This window comes from Setaria viridis, chromosome 2 (assembly GCF_005286985.2).
Source record: "Setaria viridis chromosome 2, Setaria_viridis_v4.0, whole genome shotgun sequence".
In the NCBI taxonomy this organism is placed as follows: domain Eukaryota; kingdom Viridiplantae; phylum Streptophyta; class Magnoliopsida; order Poales; family Poaceae; genus Setaria; species Setaria viridis.
The window spans coordinates 35,615,035-35,634,600 of NC_048264.2; the positions used below are offsets into that span (position 1 = coordinate 35,615,035).

General features: G+C 43.4%; 3 protein-coding genes across 5 annotated transcripts; all 3 read left to right on the forward strand.

Annotated features, from left to right (window-relative positions):
- The first annotated feature begins 2,503 nt into the window (after positions 1–2,503).
- Positions 2,504–4,468, forward strand: LOC117841929 (NAC domain-containing protein 41). The gene is made up of 3 exons (XM_034722253.2): positions 2,504–2,809; positions 2,940–3,226; positions 3,938–4,468. Exons 1-3 carry the CDS (start codon positions 2,635–2,637, stop codon positions 4,214–4,216), a joined length of 741 nt encoding a protein of 246 aa, XP_034578144.1. The 5' UTR covers positions 2,504–2,634; the 3' UTR covers positions 4,217–4,468.
- A 1,835-nt stretch (positions 4,469–6,303) lies between these two features.
- LOC117842809 (pyruvate dehydrogenase E1 component subunit beta-2, mitochondrial) lies at positions 6,304–12,449 on the forward strand. Its single transcript, XM_034723324.2, has 14 exons — positions 6,304–6,535; positions 6,656–6,733; positions 8,143–8,223; positions 8,311–8,337; positions 8,449–8,511; positions 8,608–8,694; positions 9,224–9,349; positions 9,752–9,885; positions 9,962–10,034; positions 10,291–10,356; positions 10,696–10,734; positions 10,853–10,977; positions 11,061–11,175; positions 11,978–12,449. The coding sequence occupies exons 1-14, from the start codon at positions 6,497–6,499 to the stop codon at positions 12,044–12,046; spliced, it is 1,122 nt and encodes a 373-aa protein (XP_034579215.1). The 5' UTR covers positions 6,304–6,496; the 3' UTR covers positions 12,047–12,449.
- A 954-nt stretch (positions 12,450–13,403) lies between these two features.
- Positions 13,404–19,364, forward strand: LOC117842808 (uncharacterized protein At2g33490). 3 transcript variants are annotated; one of them, XM_034723321.2, is made up of 10 exons: positions 13,404–13,749; positions 14,670–14,742; positions 15,227–15,301; positions 15,995–16,056; positions 16,145–16,213; positions 16,778–16,806; positions 16,884–17,091; positions 17,190–17,426; positions 17,947–18,933; positions 19,150–19,364. In XM_034723321.2, exons 1-9 carry the CDS (start codon positions 13,615–13,617, stop codon positions 18,931–18,933), a joined length of 1,875 nt encoding a protein of 624 aa, XP_034579212.1. In that variant the 5' UTR covers positions 13,404–13,614; the 3' UTR covers positions 19,150–19,364. The 3 variants fall into 3 exon arrangements, with proteins under 3 accessions (XP_034579212.1, XP_034579213.1, XP_034579214.1); XM_034723322.2 differs by having other exon boundaries at positions 19,167–19,364; XM_034723323.2 differs by lacking the exon at positions 13,404–13,749 and adding an exon at positions 13,884–13,907.
- The last annotated feature ends 202 nt before the right edge of the window (positions 19,365–19,566 follow it).

Below are 19,566 nucleotides of genomic sequence, written 5' to 3' on the forward strand. Positions count from 1 at the left end.
TTGATCTTGAGTAATGGCGATTACGCCACTGTTCACATCTGCACATGATCGTCGATGGATGCGTCCAAGGGTTTTCTGAGTTCCTACGTTAGTATTCGCTAGCTTGTGTTTGAGGAAATGTAGGACGTCCTAGCTAATAACCTCTCCCGGCCCCATCTTTCTCATTCTCTCTCTCTTCCTATGATTGATCTTTACCTACTGCACATACCTTTTCATGCTTGCGGGCTTGCTTGTTCTGCGCAGCCATCTCTGGGCTCTTGCTGTTTGTTTAAGGAATAGACATGGCATCAAGTGAGCTGACAGCCTTGTTGGAATGGACTTTGTGAGGCAGGTGCTCTCCTAATCCATTTGCTCAACTAGTCCTGAAAAAGGGCGGCCTCAGAACATGCTCAGTGTTTCATGGAATTCGGTCGAGCCGATGTCGACAAGCGACAGCAAATCGACGAAAAGGAGGCGACGCATGCATGGCGCGGCTTGCTTGAAATTGGGGAGGCTTTGGGGTTCCTATTTCTGGTCCAGCATTGCCTGTCTCCTGATGCCAACCCTGTGTTTCTGTAGGGGGGTTAATTCCTGTCAACATTTGCATTATTGCGTTGCAGATGGTGCTGCTCTTTTGGCTTGGAGAGTTGAAGGGGACCTGTTGCTTGGGCAGCCCAGCTTTGGCCTAACCCTGTCCCCATTACGATCAAGTGTAAGCCTGAAAACATGCATGATACTAATATTTTCTGTTCTGCATCAAGGTTTTTGAGATGTGAAAGATGTGACCCTGGTGACATAATGTGTAGCGCACTGCACTTGTGCTGGAAGGATTACAGGTTCAGAAGTTACCCTTGGTTTGGTAGTAAGTGGTAGTAACACTTGGTTCAGAAGTTACACTTGGTTTGGTAGCAACACTGAAGAAGTTCAACACCCGCATATATCGTAATGAAAAGTTCAGGTCGGCGTAAGCCTGCCGTAGTTTCCGGTCAGGAAAAAAAAACCTGAAGAAGTTACCCTTGCAAGGCAAAATGGTCCTTGTGCTCACCAAAAGGTCACTCAATTGGATTGGGGCAAGGCAAGCAAGTCCGCAAGAATCTTGTTGGAGTTATTCCGATCCAAGCATGTATTTGTCACGGTTAACGGCGACAGGCTGACCAAAGTTACCTCTTGCTGCTCTTGCTTGCTTGCACGTAGTTGCTGCCGGATGAATCCATGCTCTGGCGTCATCTTTTTCATGGAAGAAATTTACTCCGACGTCATCTCTTCGCAGCGCACAATAATCTTCTTGCACTTGGCTTTGCAGTTCTTTTCCTCATGAACTGCTCCGTTATTCCGTGTAGATTTAGTTCTGCTGCTGCCGGCGATTCGAGAGCAAAATAAACAGTTTATTATTCTAAAGTCTGAACAAAAAAGTCAATTTAATGCATGTTATGCATAACCACGCAAAGAATGTTTCATTTCTTCAGCGCAAAGAAAACTCAGAGTACATTGGATCGTTGGGACTGAAAATTCAGATGCTTCGAACTCCATCTGAGTAAATTACATTTGACAGTGTCCCGGTCTGTAGAAATATCTGACGACGAGTGGACCCAAGAGAACCCAGGATTCAGGCGCCGGTGGGTGGCGCTCGGTTGCTCGGAAGGAGGAAGCAGGAAGCAACCAGCCTGATAGGCGGCAAGCAAGGCTCAATGGAGTTGCAAGAAAGCGCCATGGGGTTGCTGCATGATTAGTTATAATCAGACGCAACTGAAAAGGAGCTAATGATTCCTTGTAATCCAGATTAAGGAGTACATAAACGAACTAGACTGATATAGTCATACAGCACGTACAACACATGGCATATATAAAATCAGCTGACCTTTCTTTTTTGTTGGGAAAAAAAATAGCTGGGCTATCAGCGCTGTTGATTAACATGGAAGATAACTATATGTTAAATCGCTTTATTTGAAAAAAAAATCAAATCAGATTTCCAACTACCAAAACATTGATTCTACTCTTTTTTTCTTTTGGCAATCATTTGCAAGGCCGCATCAGTCAGGCTCCAATCCAATTTGACAGGTCAGGGCCCATGTCGTCCATGCTACATGCCGCTTAATTTTGCAGCAACACACATGCCTGAATAACATTTTTTTGTTGGAAGATACGCTGGAGAACAATTTTGAATTTTAGAAGGTTAGCGAGCATTTGAAGGAAGATAAAGAAATGCGTTTGTTTGCAGCTAAATACAAGAAAGAGTTCAGATTGCTTGCGTTAAATTACTACCGATTAGCACCTGATCTTTTCGTACTTTTGTTTTCCCCTCTTGAGTTTGCAATTAGCACTCCATCTTGAAATCGACAGCAATGGAGAAGAGATTTAGAGAAGATTTATTTCTGAACGGGACGGGAACATGTCAAATCGGAGAAGGAATCATACTATTTAAGCAAAGAGCAGAGGCCGCAGGATGGAGTCCGCTCCACGCCACAGGGGATCCTATAAATTCCCCGCCTTTTCTTCCCCACTCCACTCATCCACACAACCTCTCTCTCTCCCCCCCCCCCCCCCCAAGGATCCAAGCTCCAGCTGGACTGTCCTGCTTCGGCGCTATTGTGCACTGTGCACAGCCAGCGACAGCAGAGTCTATCCTGTGAGCACTGAGCAGCAGCAGCAGCAGCAATGGAGAGGCCTGCGCAGGCGCCCAGGCAGCTGCCGCCAGGGTTCCGGTTCCACCCCACCGACGAGGAGCTGGTGGTGCAGTACCTCCGCCGGAAGGCCCTGTCCCGCCCGCTTCCGGCCGCCGTCATCCCCGTCGTCCACGACGGCGCCAGGCTGGATCCATGGGACCTCCCTGGTGCGTCCGCACGCTCTCTTTCGAGCTGCCATGCTTACAGCTGCAGGACAGCATGCATGTTCAGATTAATGGGAATGGAAGGCTGAGACAGAGTGTTCTGATGTTCCTTGATTTATTGGTGTGTGTACAGGAGCGAGCGAAGGGGAGGGGTACTTCTTCAGCCTGCGTCGAGCGCCGGCGATGGGCCGCGGCGGCGGCCGCAGGAGGAGAGCTGGCAGCGGGTACTGGAAGGCCACGGGGAAGGAGAAGCCTGTGTTCCTGCAGTGCGGCGGCAAGCGGCAGCTGCTCGTGGGCGTCAAGACGGCGCTCGCCTTCCATCGCAGCGAGCCGTCGTCGTCGCGGACCGGTTGGGTCATGCACGAGTACCGGCTCGCCGTGCCCGGCGGCGCGGCCGAGCAGAGGAAGAATGCAAGCCATGTAAGAACTCTTATGTTTTCAACCATTGGGCTTTATTCTTGGAGTCATCGCTGTCAAATTTTACGAGTCGTCGATTCCCTTCTCTGCTGTAAATAGCACATACCACTGTCAGTTTACTGATCGCTTTATTGTTAGAGTTATCGGTAGCCTGCCAGGTTAAGCTATGGTTGCATGAAACTCACCCTATCATCAAATCAAAAATGCTCTGCCAAGTGCTTAAGCTCATTTGGCAATGCCAAAAGGCAACTAACATATACTTCCTCTATTTTTAAATATAATGACGTCGAGGACAAACTAATTAATTTAAAAATTAAGTACGTTTTTAAAAGTAATAAAAAATGGTTGTTTCAAAAGAAGTCGAGGCTCTGAAGCATTTGCACGTTAGGTTTATTGTGGTTCTATGCTCATTCTCTACTTTACAGCTTATATGCTTATGCTAGGCTTATTCGTTAACACCTGCTTCGCAGCGGGAACCAGAAAGTTCCCCTTGCTTTAGGCAACTTGAGATTGTGACAGCTTAACAGCGACTGATAAACACACAGTAATGTTTCAGATACTGCAGATATGAGAATCTTGCCTCCTTCTGAAGTAGCTTGATCCGTTTTGCGACCTCGATCGCGATAGTTCACTGTAACTTGCATTTTACTCCAAATTTGGAGGGTTTATTTAATTTTTTTTACTTGCAATCCACAACGTTCCAATGACTCGCAGGACTGCGTTGTTGAGCCGGGAGGAGAGTGGGTCGTGTGCCGGGTCTTTCTGAAGAACAGACCAAGAAGCAGGCCGAACAGGGATGTCGACGGCAAAAATCCGGGAAACCGCGCCTCCACTGCACACCGCGCGGCGCCGCTGCAGCACCGGGGAGATGCCGGACGGCAGCAGCCGTCGTCTTCAAGCTGTGTCACCGGTGTTACCGACATTTCGGACCAAGACGAAGTCAGCAGCAACAGTATCAGAGATGCTCCGGCTGCCTCCCAAAGAGAGGACTAGGCATGATGGATTTTAAGTTTTTGTTTCCTCCCTCTCTTTCTCTTGCTCCGTTGTCGCCTGTACTTTTCCTTGGTACCGTATAGTGATGAGTCAAGCATCAGGTAATTAGGTGTAAGGCAAGTCCAGCTCAAGAATGTATCCAAGGTTATCAAACAGCTGCCACATCGGTATCAGTTGTAACTTGTAAGATTGGGTAACCTGAACTAATCAGGAGCAGCAGTTGCTACTACGGTTCAGCTGCGGTTTGAATTCCCTACAGAACTTAGACAGGAGCTGCAATGGCCCACTGGTGTGTAAGAATGCAGCTAACTAGTTGAATTCCCTTGTACGTTGCTGCAGGAATTTGAGGAATAAGTTTATATAAGTAAATGAAGTAAATTTGTTAGGGAGAAACAGAATTGAAACAGAAAACTCATTATCAATCAGGAGCGGTTACCATCACCCCATGGCCCATGTAGCCAATAAAAATGGTTCACATCAAAGCAAATTGCAAATGCTTGAGATCCAACTGTAAGGTCGGAGGAGGAACACGGCTCCTACTTCCTTCGTCCCAAATTACTATTCGTTTTGAGTTTTTTAGATGCATAATTTTTGCTATGTATCTAGACATAATACATATCTAGATGTAGAACAAAAGCTATGTATGTGAAAAAACCAAAACGAATAGTAATTTGGGACGGAGGGAGTATGTACTAGTAGATCAGGTCATGTTTCTCGACATGGGTGCATTATTGTCAAATATGAACAATGAAAAGAGACATATCTTTTCGAGTGAAATCTCAGTTAAAACAAAGGACGCTGTGTTTACAGCACATCAAGTCTGGGGTGATTATGATTGTTATGGAGAAAAAGAATTGGTTAAGGATATACGCAAGGATACCATAAAGTTTGAGGGCCCTACATAGATCCAAGCGACCTTTGCTGCCATGCTGTAGAACAATCAGACATGGCTTGCATCTGTCGTGTCATTACCCACGAAGAGGAGAAACATATAAATGTAGGTAAGATTATTCGTCTCGCACGCGAATGCAACAAGCCGGTACCAAGCGGAGCCAAGTGCGGAAGTAAGTTCATTTTATATGCATCATCTTTTTTTTCGGAGGTCTAACACTGTTACATACTTTAAGGAATGTAAAAACAATATCTACACAATCTCATATAATTAAGTAACATGATATAATGCAAATTTTGTTTTTTTAGGATTTACTGTTCCACTACCACTATTGCCACCACCACGGATGGCGTGAGAGTTCATGAAGGCAAGAAGTCCAGAAAATAATTGTGGAAGAACTAATACGTGCTTAGCTTTTGAGTCATGTCATCAGTCAATGCAAGTTATTTAATGAATAAGGAGATAATTGGTGTCGTAAACGTACGAAATGACTCGTTTTTGTGGCATACATTGCAGTGTTGTTCCTCTATGCTAACCCGAGGCGCCAACAACGTCCACCAAGCAGAAAAACTCCAAAAATTATGAAGAAGAGAAAAACTTAACACATAAAGGGCCCAAAAATTATGAAGAGAAAATGGAAGAACAACACAAAAAATCACTAGTCCCAAAAGCAATATTCCTTCTATCTTCCAATAATTATCGTTTCAGACAGCAACACAGAAAACATTATTTTGGTCTTTGGCCATCAATTAATAGTATTTTGCTCATTCAAAATAAGCAAATGTGTAATATTTTGAAACCACTGTTGAAGATGAATCTAGCTATACCGTTTTGAAAAGGGATATTCATATAGTAAAATTAAAATGTGTTGACTACACGCGTATTTCAGAATGACGGTCAACTAAAGGCCGTTCGAACCTGACAAAGCTGTTTGTCCAGCGATCCCAAGCGTCCAATTCCATCACCTGCGGCCGGCGTCACTGCCTGCCTAGCCGAGCGAAATGCGAAACACAATTTCTACGACGGGTGAAATGCACCGCCCCTCGACAAATCGGCCCATTTTCTCTCACCCTCGTGTCGTCTTTAACGGCTCGGCCCACTCGCTCGACAAAGCACAACCTGTAAAATCCTACCACGCGAGGGCTTTCCTGCAAAAAGCGCGCAAAATAAAAATCTCTCGCGCTGTCACACAGGAGACAAATCCACGCTTTCCTTCGTCCTCCATCGCGGTCGCGGCCATCTAACCCATCCCTCCCTCCTCCCTGCCATTCTCCTGTTCCGCCGCGGCGTCTCCTCCCTCCCCATCACCCCGCCTCTATCGCCGCCTCCGTCCCCAACGACCGGTCGAATTTCCGCACCCGCCGCCGCGCCGATCGCCGAGGACGAGGATGCTGGGCGCCGCGAGGAGGCAGCTTGGATCCGGTCCCGTGAGTGCCGAACCCATCCTCCCCTGGTCCTACCGTCGCGGGTTTCTCGCCGCCTCGCGAGGTTCTGTTCCGTAACTGCGTTGTTGATACCTTTTTTTCTTCTTCTGTCCCTGCGTGCAGATGCTGGGGCAGGTGCTGCGTCGGCTCCGCCCGGCGGCGGCTGAGGCGGCGAGGGGGTACTCCGCCGCGGCTAAGGAGGTGAGGGCCCGCTTGATCGATCCCTAATTTTTTTCTCTTATAAACGTGGGCGGGTGGAGGTCGCATTGGTGTTAGATGTCGTGATTAAATCGTAACTGCGATGTTCCGTGGTGTCGATTGGCGGCTTCATTGTACTTGGCGGTAGGTGGTTTAATCGATAGCGACATGTGATTGCAAGTTTATTGTTGTAGTAATTGCCATGAAACGAACTGTTCATAGTTTGGTGATGGGTTGGTCGATTCGTTATGGAAGTGGTTGGTGGGTCATGGAAATGATTCGATGCTCTAATCTATGGCTTTTTTCTTAGTGGGATACGCTTTGGTTTGCGTGATGCTTATTATTTTAAAAATGCTGCTAGAATATATTCGTCAAGTGTATTTTCTGTGCTGAGATTACTGCATGTTCATATGTCTACCTATGAGGGGAAATGCCAAAGCCTGGCTGATCATAGTGTTTCAAACCTTTGACAAATCATTTGTGCCATCTATGTAGATAAACCATATTTGTAGTTCTTAAATGTTAGAAATTTATGCAGGGTTTATACGGGTGTCTGATCACATTATTGGGTTTAGCTACATTGTTATGCATTTTATTAGAGCTGGGACTTGGTCCGAGCTGTTTGTGTGCTGCCCGAAGCACGACATTTTGGCATGGCCCAAAGCACGGCACGGCACGATAAATTTCAGGCTGTGCCAGCACAGCACGAATGCGAGGGCCATGCCGTGCCTAGGATCTCGGCACGACGGGTGGCACGGCACGGCACGTATCTTGGGCCGTACTTGGGCCGGCGCGGCATGAAAATGGCCCATTAGCACATCTGTAGGTTATATCATCCTAACACTATTCGTTCTCTGTGTCATGTAGCCTAAATAACTACTACCATGGAAGGAAACCACTGACTCTCCCTTACATATGGAATCGTGATAATGGTCATTCATAATGTTATAATGCTACGTTCTCTTATGGCCATGGGTAGGCATAATATTCACCTACAACATTTATACAATACGGTTTGCTTCCTCTATTAATTTTAGAAATTATTTTCTATGTATGAGAGCAAAAGTATGTGCAATCAAATGAGCACCAATAAAAAACAAACACATTTATTTGCGAGGGCCGTGCTTGGGCTGGCACGGCATGAATTCGTGCCGGCGTGCCACGGGCCGTGCTTGGGCCTAGTAAAAAGCTTGTCGTGCCATGCCCGGCACGGCACGACGTGCCTAGCGTACCTAGAAGTCTAGGCACGAGAGGGCCGGACCGTGCTGGCACGGCACGGCCCAAGTCCCAGCTCTACATTTTATGTTTTGTTTCTTCTTTACACTGTGCTAGGCTGCTAGTATTCTATTCCCATGTAGTTGTTTCTACATCATCTCCATGTTGTTATATACATTATTATTTTACATGTTCAGATGACTGTCCGTGATGCGTTGAACTCTGCACTGGATGAAGAGATGTCTGCTGATCCTTCTGTTTTTCTGATGGGAGAAGAGGTATCACCTGAAACAAATTCAGTCTTCTGCTCTTTCTTTTTTTCCCTATAGAATGGCCCTTTTATAATTCATGTTTATTTGTGGTAGGTTGGAGAGTATCAAGGTGCATACAAGGTTTGCAAAACTTCTAAAGACTAAATGCCTTTACTTTAATCCGTTGGTAACTGAATATTGATATCTGAAACCTTACCATTATTGATAGTATCCATGGGTGTCCTGTTGCAGATTTCTAAGGGTTTGCTTGACAAGTATGGTCCTGATAGGGTTCTTGACACACCTATCACAGAGGTGACTATTAGAATCTTGAAAAACCATTTTGGTTGTCTATTTTCAGGCTTTGTAAACATGACCACATACTTACTCATTTCCCTTTTGTATCCTCAGGCCGGCTTTACTGGCATTGGAGTTGGTGCAGCTTATCAAGGTCTTCGGCCTATTGTAGAATTTATGACATTTAACTTCTCGATGCAGGTCAGTTTTCGATATGGTAACTAACACACAGAATTTTACTTGCTTGTTTCATAGGGTATCCTTAAATGTCTGAGCTTACAGTAATGGTTTGTAATTGCTATGCAATATGCACTTGTTTCTCTAGAATGCTTAATCATCTATCTTTTGTATAGTATTACAGTATTTGTTGTATGAAAATCAACTTGACCACTTAGTTACATTATATAGCAAAAAACATTCTTTTTTTTTCTCCCACATTGATTGGAAATGATGCATAGTTATAGAGAAATTTAATGTTTGCTGCTATCAATTGCCCATGCTTATCTTCCCAGAATTATTGTTAAAAGGAATCATTTTTGCATGCTTTACTGATGTGACTGAGACAAGGAGTTTATAATGCATTGTCTTTTGGCCATCTGCTATGACATATTGTAGTTTATGCACTGATCCACTGATAAGGGATTCCAAATGTATTTGTATGACATCCGCTGAATTCAATTTTTCATTTTTTTTTGGCAAAAAAGTCACATAACTGCCTATGCATGTTCAGGCTATTGATCATATCATCAATTCAGCTGCCAAGTCAAACTACATGTCAGCTGGTCAGATCTCTGTTCCTATTGTTTTTAGAGGACCTAATGGAGCTGCTGCTGGAGTCGGGGCGCAACACTCCCAGGTTTGTGGGAGGGAATGGTTCATGTAGTTATGTGTTTGATATCATCCTACTGCTTCCTAGTTTTCCGTTGTTATGTTGTTGCCACCTTTTACTGTGCCTTTTTCTTGTACTTGCTGCTGTCAAGATGTTAATACTTTGATGCTATGTGAGCCTATTTGCAAGTGTTTTCTTAGTTAACACTGTAAATAAGTCTTGAGCAAAGAAACCGAAATCTTGCATTGTGAGGGTTGTTTTACTGTGTCTCTGATACTGTATGGAGCCAAGCAGTAGCTGTTTAATTGGTTTACTATGGTCATGAGCTTTCAAGATGCACAGTATCTGTTTTTTATACATCTTGTTGATTGCACTTTGATTATGAGATTATATGTACTATCATGAAATTAATAACTCAACTTTATGCAGTGTTATGCAGCTTGGTATGCGCATGTTCCAGGCCTTAAAGTTCTCACACCATACTCTGCAGAAGATGCTAGAGGCTTGCTAAAAGCTGCTATTAGGGATCCTGATCCTGTTATTTTCTTGGAAAATGAATTGCTGTATGTCAGACTGATCTTGTTTATTATTTTTCTTAGTAACCAACATTTTGTTGAGATTCTTTTATACTATTTGCAGTTATGGAGAATCATTCCCTGTTTCTGCTGAAGTGCTTGATTCTAGTTTCTGCCTGCCGATTGGCAAAGCTAAGGTATGTTTGTCTTGTGTGCATGTGTATGGGTGTATCTGAAGGCGGCTGGCAGGACTAAAACCATAAGTCTAGTAGTCTACCTTGATGCTTTGAGTGGATGTGTTCTTATTGCTGAACCTCTTTCGCTGTAGAGATCATATACAGACTTCTAGATATATATATTTTTTTGGAATAATGCTTCTATTTTCGAACAAGGCTCTCCCCCATTCCCATTTCTGTTCTGTACATTTAATTGTGGGCCTCATCTTTTCTGTAGATAGAACGTGAGGGTAAAGATGTTACCATTACTACATTCTCCAAGATGGTTGGCTATGCTCTCCAGGTATGTCATTATGTACTTGGTAAACAGTGTAAAGGAGGATGAGATTTTTAAATTATTAATTCATTACCCTATATTTTTGGCAAATAATTAGCATGCATTTCCCCATGATGTGGCACATCATAATTTCTGTACGGATTCGGATGTAATGCATCAAGTAGTTTTGCTACTTTTAAACTGATCTGCAAAGTTGTCCATTTTATAATTGTAACTTGTTTTGGTTCTAAGAGGGATGTTTGGTTGACAGATGGTTCTAGTAGTGCTGATGTCACTTACCTTTCTGCATTTTTCTTCATACTGGGCTGTTATTTTGGTACATTCTCATTCTCAATTTGTCTTCAGGCTGCAGAGATACTGTCCAAGGAAGGAATCAGTGCTGAGGTAATTCCTTTTATGGAAGATATAGTTTCACTTGTTCAGTATAACTGATCAATACAGCATCTTGTTTTCTCCATATGCCCTCCGCAGTTCCTTACTTTCAGTTTATATTTATTGATAGGTGATCAACCTTCGATCCATCAGACCACTTGACAGAGCTGCTATCAATGCATCTGTTAGGAAGACTAACCGATTGGTGACTGTTGAAGAAGGGTTCCCCCAGCATGGGATTGGTGCTGAGATATGGTTCTCTCTCACCCGCTCTCTCGCTCACTCTCTCTATAATTCTTGAGGGTGATTTCCAGTATTCTGACACATGTTTGTTGCAGCATGTCTGTTGTAGAAGAAAGCTTTGAGTACCTTGATGCGCCAGTTGAGAGGATCGCTGGAGCTGATGTACCTATGCCCTATGCTGCCAACCTTGAGAGAATGGCTGTTCCACAGGTTCACTTCTTTGTCTTCCATCCTAGATTTTCTATTGCTCTTGCACGCACTGCTCAAGACTGCTCTCCCATGCATGTTATTGCATTTATTGACAACATCTGCTGGTTTCATCTATATGTTTGTTTAACAGCATTTATGAATAGTATGCCCAGTTCTTTGAAATTTGTATTTGGGGAATACATATTGGTTTTATCTATATGTTTGTTGCAGCATGACTAATCGTGTAAAAGATGGTCAGTAGTCATAAAAAAAGGTGACTTTTTTACATTTTGACCACTAAAGGTGCATGATATTTTACCATAAGTTGGGTAGCATACGCCCACACTTAATCATGAGTCAGACACTGTTGTCAGCTCCTGCATCCTTTGCACACTTTCTGTAGAATGTTGTCTGCCACCCGGATATGCCTGGAAGACTGTCCTGTCATAATTAGGAATTGGATGGTTTCTTGTGCATACCAGGTAGCCATTGTGGTCAAAGTGGTCACAGAATGGCATCACCATTATTGGTTGGCAGCTTGGCTGCAATTGTTTGATGCTTTGCAGCAGACTGGAAACTGTCAAGACTTGGGTGTGTAGCTCATTTGGTAGTGGCCTGATTCATTTATAAGACAACTGAGGGGCATCTTTTGGTTTTGGGTTGCTCAACCGAATAATAAAATCTTGGTGCAATGTTATATCTCGCATTTTAAACTTAATATCTGCACTGAGTGCATATGCGCATAACTTCCCTGATTTGCTGTCACTTGTAAAATCTTCTTGTTGCTGGGCCTAACAGATCATGCTGCTGTGCTTGCTCGCAGGTAGATGACATTGTCCGGGCAGCGAAGCGGGCCTGCTATAGGGCAGTGCCAATGGCAGCAACTGCCTGATCGGTGGACGAGCCTTATTGTTTTCCTTTGCTTTCGCCCTCTATAGGCAGAAGAAACATGTAGTATTCATAAAGTGCTGGCAAATTGCCCAGACTCCAAGCGAGCTAATTTTGTAGATCTGCCATGGCGTGCTCAATTCCGTTAGTCGCAGATGGATGATTGCATTCGTTTTCTGGTTTCAAGCCCCATTCCTTTTCTATGATTTATACACACGGCCTAATCATGTTGGCATGCAAAACGGGTCACTTTGTTGGGACCCGTTAGTTCCGTCGCATCCAATCTTTTGCTGCTTGGACCACAAGGTCAGTGGATGGCAATAAACTACCCACCACTATTGTACATGCCTACTTTATTGTTTATCTGCCTGAAATTCACAGCAAGGGACATCGAATCTTCGAGTAAATGTATTTCCCATGACTCGAGTAAATGTGTTACCAAGGCCCTGTATGTGATGGTAATGGCAGAACCTTTTCCTGATTTCGTTGAGAACTGAAATGGTTCAAGAATTCGTTGGAAATTCCTGCATTGCTTTGTTCTTCCTGGGATCACAAGGCTCCAAATAAAACCGCGTCTCTTCGATTTGCTTGTGCTTGCCTATGTATCCTTATCGCGACAACGATCCCCCACCGACATGTTGGGTACGCCAACGACGGCGACCCTCGTCTGATGGTCGTACGGCATGGTTAATCACGAACGCCTCAATGATGGTCCGGTCAAAAGATCGTGTGTTTAATTGCTGAGCACGGATCGCTGTACCGGCAAGCATCAATCGGTATAGAGTATAATAACAGCACGTCGTCGTCACCGAACGCGGCCTGGCTTTCTGTTAGCACTAAACAACGCCCAGAACCCCCCGTGAAACGAGGACGCCGCTGATTTTGGCATCGGATCTCGTTGAACGAAAAAAGATGGATCGAGTAGCGAGTGACTCACGCCCTTGCGATTTTTGCGTCCCGTTCTTTCGCTTTCCGCAAACACACCCTCTTTGACCGGACCAATAGGCCGCCGCAACAAGCCAAAGAAGAATAGACCAGTCTTTGTTACGAAAAAAAAAGGCTAAAAAGAATTCCGAGAGCAAGCAAAGCCAACAGCAACCTTTGTGCTCCGAAGAAAAATGTAGTACCATACTGGAATGCGAAGGAGTGGTCGACTAGCACAAAGCATAAGCAACGCCGACGGCTCAGTTTGACCAAACAAGGACCGGACCAGGAACCAAAGCTTCGTCGGAGAGACAAGCAACCGAAAAAGAAATCATTTATATTTTGTTTCTAATTAATTAAAAACATCTATGATTAATTAAAAAGGGGCACGTTAAAACACAGTGCGCGGACGAAGTAAAGAAAGCGCACCAGCGCAGCACTCGCCCTCGAGCTCCGAAAAGGAGGAAAAAAGAATTCTCCATTTCCCCACTCGCTCGCTCTCTCCCCGCTCGCTCCGTCAGTGAGTGTGTGTGCGGGGGCAGCTAGCCGCTAGGGTTTCCGCGACCGCGACCGCGAGCCCCTCCTCGCCGGCGATCCGGGGCGCGATCCCGCGCGGGCGAACCGGGTCCCCCGGGGGGTGGAGCGGAGATGAAGTCGTCGCTGCGGAAGCTGCGGGGCTTCGCTCTGCAGCGGCACGAGCAGCGGGTGGACCGCGACCGCGGCCGGGGCCACTCCACCAACGCCGCCGCCACCGCGGCGGACGAGCTCCTCGTGGCTGCCCAGGTGCGGGGCTTCACCTCTTCCTTTTTCGCTGCGTGGCTGCGCGACCTACCGAGCGAGCGAGCTTGGGGTGGGCGGGTGAGTCTGTCGGGATTGCGGAGATCTCGCGAGGGAGGAGCGGCGGCCTGGTCCTTTGTGGCTTTCGCGGCAGCATGCGTGAGGTATGGGTGTTGGGTTCCGGGAGATTGCTTATGCTGGTTGGTTGATGGTCCGGAGTTGGTGCCACTGGAGTACGGTGCGAATTGCATGGGAATCCTAGTGTTCGGATCTGTGTGCTCCATTTCAGCACACGCAGTTGGAGGTCGTTGGGGTTCCAAATGGAGAAAGGAGCTTTGGGTTGTTTCTAGTCCGATGGGGTACCGTCAGCTTACATTTTTTATTTCGTGTATTCCCGAGAGAATTTCCATTCGTCCGCTCATCATTTGACATTTTGCGAATTTCAAATCAACTTTCATGGCTATCTGTCATGTTTAGTTTGGTTTCTGCTGGGTTGCACTCTCTCCTGTTCAGTGAGGTGGTACTCGAGTGATTGTGATGCCTATGTGCGGTGTCATTCTGGAGCTAGAAAAATCCAAACATTAGGCTGGTTTGTCTGCACTAGTGTATTGTGCCAGCTAGCATGCCTTACGATTAAGCTAAATTCCTTGCGGTTATGGGTGCCATTTTGCTCAATGAGGATCTTGTCTAATCTAGTACGGATCATACTAAGTCTTGTTCAGAAATCCGTAATTGTTTAAAAATGAGCTAATAGTTAGTCAGGATGTCCTGAATAACAAAAAGTAGTAAACTAGCGATGTCCTGCTGTTTACCAGCTGTACAGATTCACCCAAATTTCATAAATGCTTTAGTTAAATTTTTCTGCATTAAGAGGTGCTGGTTCTGCATCCTGCTAGTTTTTTCTGAATTGCTGGTTTCTTTGACAGGATATGGCAGATATGAGGAGCTGTTATGATAACTTACTTTCTGTTGCCGCAGCAATTGCAAATAGTGCATATGGTAATTTTCTTGTCTAAAGTTTTAGGTTTTCTTTTTGTGTGTGTTGCTTCTTGAGATCAATTATACCTTGTGATACTTCCTCTCTAATCTTTATTAAGCTCATTTTACCACACTTATGCCCAATGATAGTTTATGGGAATATCAGTTATCAATGAAGTCCTCTTTTCTGTTTATTACTTAGGTTTGCACATTGTTTTGCGAATAGATAGCCATCTGCTGTCACATGGATGAAATATTTTATCCTAACGCAGAGTTCCAAAGATCCCACTAAGCATATTAGGACCCATTTATCTTAATGATTTACTCAATTACATAGGGAATGCAATCTTAAACATTTCTTGTTTTTCACCTTTCTGACATTATGTAACCTTAGTTCATTTGTATTCGCAGTATATTAACATATAGATGGATTTATAGATCACTGTAAGGTTTTAACAGTTAAGTTGTCTTGTTGATTGGATGATGTCAATAATTACTATTGCAGAGTTCTCTGAAGCACTTCAAGAAATGGGAACTTGTTTGCTTAAAAGGGTTACGCCAAACAAGGATGGAATAAATGGTAATTATGTCGTGTCTTATTCTTTTCTATGTGAACATGCTTGTTTGATAATTGACAACAATACATGAACATAATCATGATGAATATTCTGGATTTTGATAGGTTCTTGTTGTTAACTCATTGCTCATGTTGGGTTTCTACTCTAGCCTACCCCAACTTGCTTTGAATGAAAAGGCTTTGTTGTTAATTGTTGTTATTGTTATTAACTCATTATCCTGAGGGTTGCAAAGCTACCAACTTGATCTTTAGAAAATCTTATACTATGCACATACAGAATGGCATAATTATAAGTTTTTGAATCTCCTGTATAAATTTCCATTCATTTTGCATGTTGGTTCAGTCATCTCTAGAAAAGGTGGATGTGTTGATACTGTTAATCCTCCTGTGATGATTGGTCAGAAAAAGAAAAAAGAACATGCTGCATACATCACCCTAAATAACCGCACTTATATTATCTGCAATTGCAATTAGGCTCTTCAAGGAGGATGAGAGCTAGTTAACACAAATCATTTGCACTGCCCATCTTTGCTTGTTAGTCTGCACTCTGCAGTCAACTATCTCATTTTAAAATAATAATTAAGAAGAGATATAACAATAATGGGAAATATGCCCCCTCCTAATTTTTTTAACTTGACGTGTAACTTTCAATTACTCATTTCTCTGTTTAATTGTTACATATAAATTTATCTCCAGATAAGGTTTTGCTGTTGCTCGGGAAATCACAATTTGAACTTCGGAAACTTGTAGATAGTTATGTAAGTTTCTATTTACTTATTTATTTAACATGCTAATTGCTATACTATAATTTTCTATTGCTGATCCACGCAACTACCTTTCTCTCAGCGTGTGCATGTTCTTAATACCATCACCACTCCATCACAGTCCCTTCTTAATGAGCTTCAAACTGTGGAGGTATGATCTTTCACTCTGATGCTTCTAGCCATTATGTATAGGCTTATAATATTTTCTTATTATTTTGTTCTGTGCACTGTATCATATTTGCTGTTGCCATACCTTTTCATCCTGCTTGTGGCCTTCTTAACGTATAACCGATATACAAATATGCTCTCTATTTTCTCAAGAAGGGAGAGAGCTTGCAGTTTAGGCCATATTTACTTGCAAATCCATGTCTTAATACGGCTATATGTGGTCAAGTGCTCGTATCTGTACCATGTTCTCTGGGCTAGAAAATAATCTTTGCCAAATGTAATATTGGTTTTATTTGAAGAGACTCGCAATTTCCAGTATACCTCATGGTCTTACCTATGTTTATCAAAAGGTATGTTATGCAAACATGGTTTTGTTTATTTGCATAATTAACATTCTAATTTGCACCCAATTTATTTCTGTATGCTGTTTGTTGATGATTTTATTGCTTCTTAAGTTAAAATATTTATTGTTGCAAGTGCTTGTTTTAAGAGCTTTAGTTGTATGCCCACCAGACAATTATGTGTAACAGAATGTTTCCGATTGCAGGAAATGAAGCGCCAGTGCGATGAAAAGAGGTACGAAATTTGTACAGAATACGCCCACAACTTTCACATTGTTGACATGGATTTTGAAGTTCCAATACTCCTTTCAGAGAATTGTACGAATTCATGCTAAATGCGCAGAAAGAAAAGGGAAGATCTAAGAGTGCTAAAGGTGATACAGGAGCATCAGAGCAATTGAGACAAGCTCAGGAAGATTACCAAGAGGAAGCAACTCTTTTTCTATTCCGGTTAAAGTCATTGAAGCAAGGACAGTTCCGAAGTCTTTTCACACAAGCTGCTCGGCATCATGCTGCACAGGTGCACATTCAATCACTTGGAAAATTATCCCTGTCCTTCTTTATGACAATCTGTCCAGAATCTAATTTGGTGTAACATAATTATGTTATGCAAACCAGCTAAATTTGTTCAGAAAGGGGCTCAAGTCCCTTGAGGCTGTAGAGCCACATGTTAGGCTTGCGGCTGAGCAGCAACACATTGATCATCAGTTCAGTGCACTTGAGGAGGAGGATTACTTTGTTGAGGATGAAAATGATGATGATTACAATGACAGCCATGATGGAGAGCTGTCTTTTGATTATGGAGAAAATAAAGAAGCTGAGGAATCTGGTAATGCTACCAGGAGTCATACAGAGGTACTAAGGATAGGTCATTATTAAATTATTTTTGAATATCCTACTGAAAGACATTCTGGAAGTTGCTTGATGTGCGTCAAATGTCCCTCTTTACTCAGTTGGTCTAGTTTAATACTCCTATATCTTATCATATTAAATATAAAATATGTAACTCTTGCACTATACTCCCTCCATTCCAAAATGTAGGTCGTTTTGGCTTTTTCTAGATACATATATTTTGCTATGTATCTAGACATAACCCTATATTTAGGTGCATAGCAAAATCTATGCATCTAGAAAAGCTAAAACGACCTACATTTTGGAACAGAGGGAGTAGCACCTTATTACGAGTGTTGCCTGTATGGTATTGAAAAAAACTTAAGTTTGTTAATCAACCTTAGCTATTAGCAGAGAATTAAATGGAAGTTTCAAAATGGATTTGGCACAAGTATATATTCCCCTTTTAACTGTTTTTTGTTTTCCTTACCTAAATTGTTTCTTATCCAGTTTTGAAATCCATCTGATTTTATGATCTCTGCAGGACTTTTTTAATAGAAGCAAAGAAGAGTATTCTTCTGTACCACGTGAAAGACAGAGAATTGTCAGTCAGTCAGCACCTCTTTTTCCTGAGAAAAAGCTTGAGACAGAAGAGAAAATAAAAGATTTGCGGCGTTCTGCAACAAGAAAGTTAAATACTTACGTTTTGCCTACTCCAAATGATGTTCGAGCTACTTCTCAGATAGTTTCAGGAAATCCTACTTTGGGACCTCTCGACAGCAGAGGTCCCCTCCCATCTCCGCCCCACACATCTGCAGATATGGGAGATTTGAGAGACAATAAACTACCTAGTCCTACAAGATTATCTAATGCACAGTCTGTGCTGAAAGAGAGCAACACCAATACTGCAGAAACAAGGAAAACACTCCCAGTGGGTGATATAGCCTTACCAGGCTATTATGACCTGAAGGCTTCTGATAATAAAAAGGTGAAGAGAGGGTCATTTTCTGGCCCAATAGCTTCCAGACCACGGTCCACAGAGAACATTGATGTTCTTTCTGCAGCGCCCAGGCACAGCTCTGCGCATCAGCCAATTCATATCAGAGTATCCCCAGGCAACTCACCACCACCTATTTCCTCACCAAAAATAAAGGAGCTTCATGAGCTTCCTCGACCACCTGTTAATACATCAAAAAATACAGCATTTCCCAGTTTGGTTGCCCACTCTGCCCCGTTGGTACCAAATTCTGCCTCATTGGTACCCAAAGTCCAAGACCATTTTAGGGCAAGACAAACACCACCAAGTACAGCATCACCTTTACCAACGCCACCAACACCACCTGGGCCTATAGCCCGCAGTTTTTCCATACCTTCTAGGAGGACATCAGGTATTTCAGATGGTAAAGAGACAGATGAACGTCAGGATAAGGGAGCTGCCAGAATGAGCCTTTCTTCTCTTCCTTCAGCGCAAACATTCTTGGAAGATCGTGAGCCGTTGTCAGCAGCTGCTGAATCAGTTAGCAAAACATAGGTGAGTTTTCACTCCCTGTTTATGTTTTATAAACCCTGTTTCAAACTTCAGTGTATTTGCACAAGCTTATCCATGTTGATCCCCGTAACCTTAAGAACAACAGTTGGATCCGTCCAAACTCCATAGTTCTTTTTTTTAGATAAAACTCCATAGTTCTTAGGACATTATGTTTGTGGTTAATGAGCCTCAGCAATGCTGGACTAACCTTGCTCTCAGTTACTTTCCATGTGCAGGGTATTTGGTGCTGAGGTGGATTATTACATTATCAAATGGCTCGCTGACGCTGAGCCCTCTTCGTGGAAGAATGTTGTACATACTAGCATGTGAACTCAGCCAGAATCGCAAAGTAGTCGGTATTTCGTGTGCCCTTTGGTTAAGATGTAGTCTGTGCAAATAACGGGTTTGCGGAAATAAAATCCCCATTTTTCTCACCGATTGATTGATTGACGCGAGATTTGTTGTTGTTGTTGCCCCCCTCATTATTTGCTTTGAAGCAAGTTCTGGGCGCACCAGTTTTCTGCAAGCTTATGTAATTATCACCTGGTTCCCACAGCTTATGTAGTTATCATCAGTTTCACCCCTGATCAAAATTCAAACAATCTCTGTGTAAGGGTAGGGAAATCCTAGTTCCCA

Coding starts and splice junctions, on each gene's coding strand:
- LOC117841929 (XM_034722253.2), top strand. CDS start 2,635: ATGGAGAGGCCTGCGCAGGCGCCCAGGCAGCTGCCGCCAGGGTTCCGG. Junction 2,810..2,939: donor GGATCCATGGGACCTCCCTG/GTGCGTCCGCAC, acceptor GTGTGTGTACAG/GAGCGAGCGAAGGGGAGGGG. Junction 3,227..3,937: donor AGAGGAAGAATGCAAGCCAT/GTAAGAACTCTT, acceptor AATGACTCGCAG/GACTGCGTTGTTGAGCCGGG.
- LOC117842809 (XM_034723324.2), top strand. CDS start 6,497: ATGCTGGGCGCCGCGAGGAGGCAGCTTGGATCCGGTCCC. Junction 9,350..9,751: donor TCGGGGCGCAACACTCCCAG/GTTTGTGGGAGG, acceptor AACTTTATGCAG/TGTTATGCAGCTTGGTATGC. Junction 10,735..10,852: donor AGGAAGGAATCAGTGCTGAG/GTAATTCCTTTT, acceptor ATTTATTGATAG/GTGATCAACCTTCGATCCAT.
- LOC117842808 (XM_034723321.2), top strand. CDS start 13,615: ATGAAGTCGTCGCTGCGGAAGCTGCGGGGCTTCGCTCTGCAGCGGCAC. Junction 15,302..15,994: donor AAACAAGGATGGAATAAATG/GTAATTATGTCG, acceptor ATTTATCTCCAG/ATAAGGTTTTGCTGTTGCTC. Junction 17,427..17,946: donor CTACCAGGAGTCATACAGAG/GTACTAAGGATA, acceptor TGATCTCTGCAG/GACTTTTTTAATAGAAGCAA.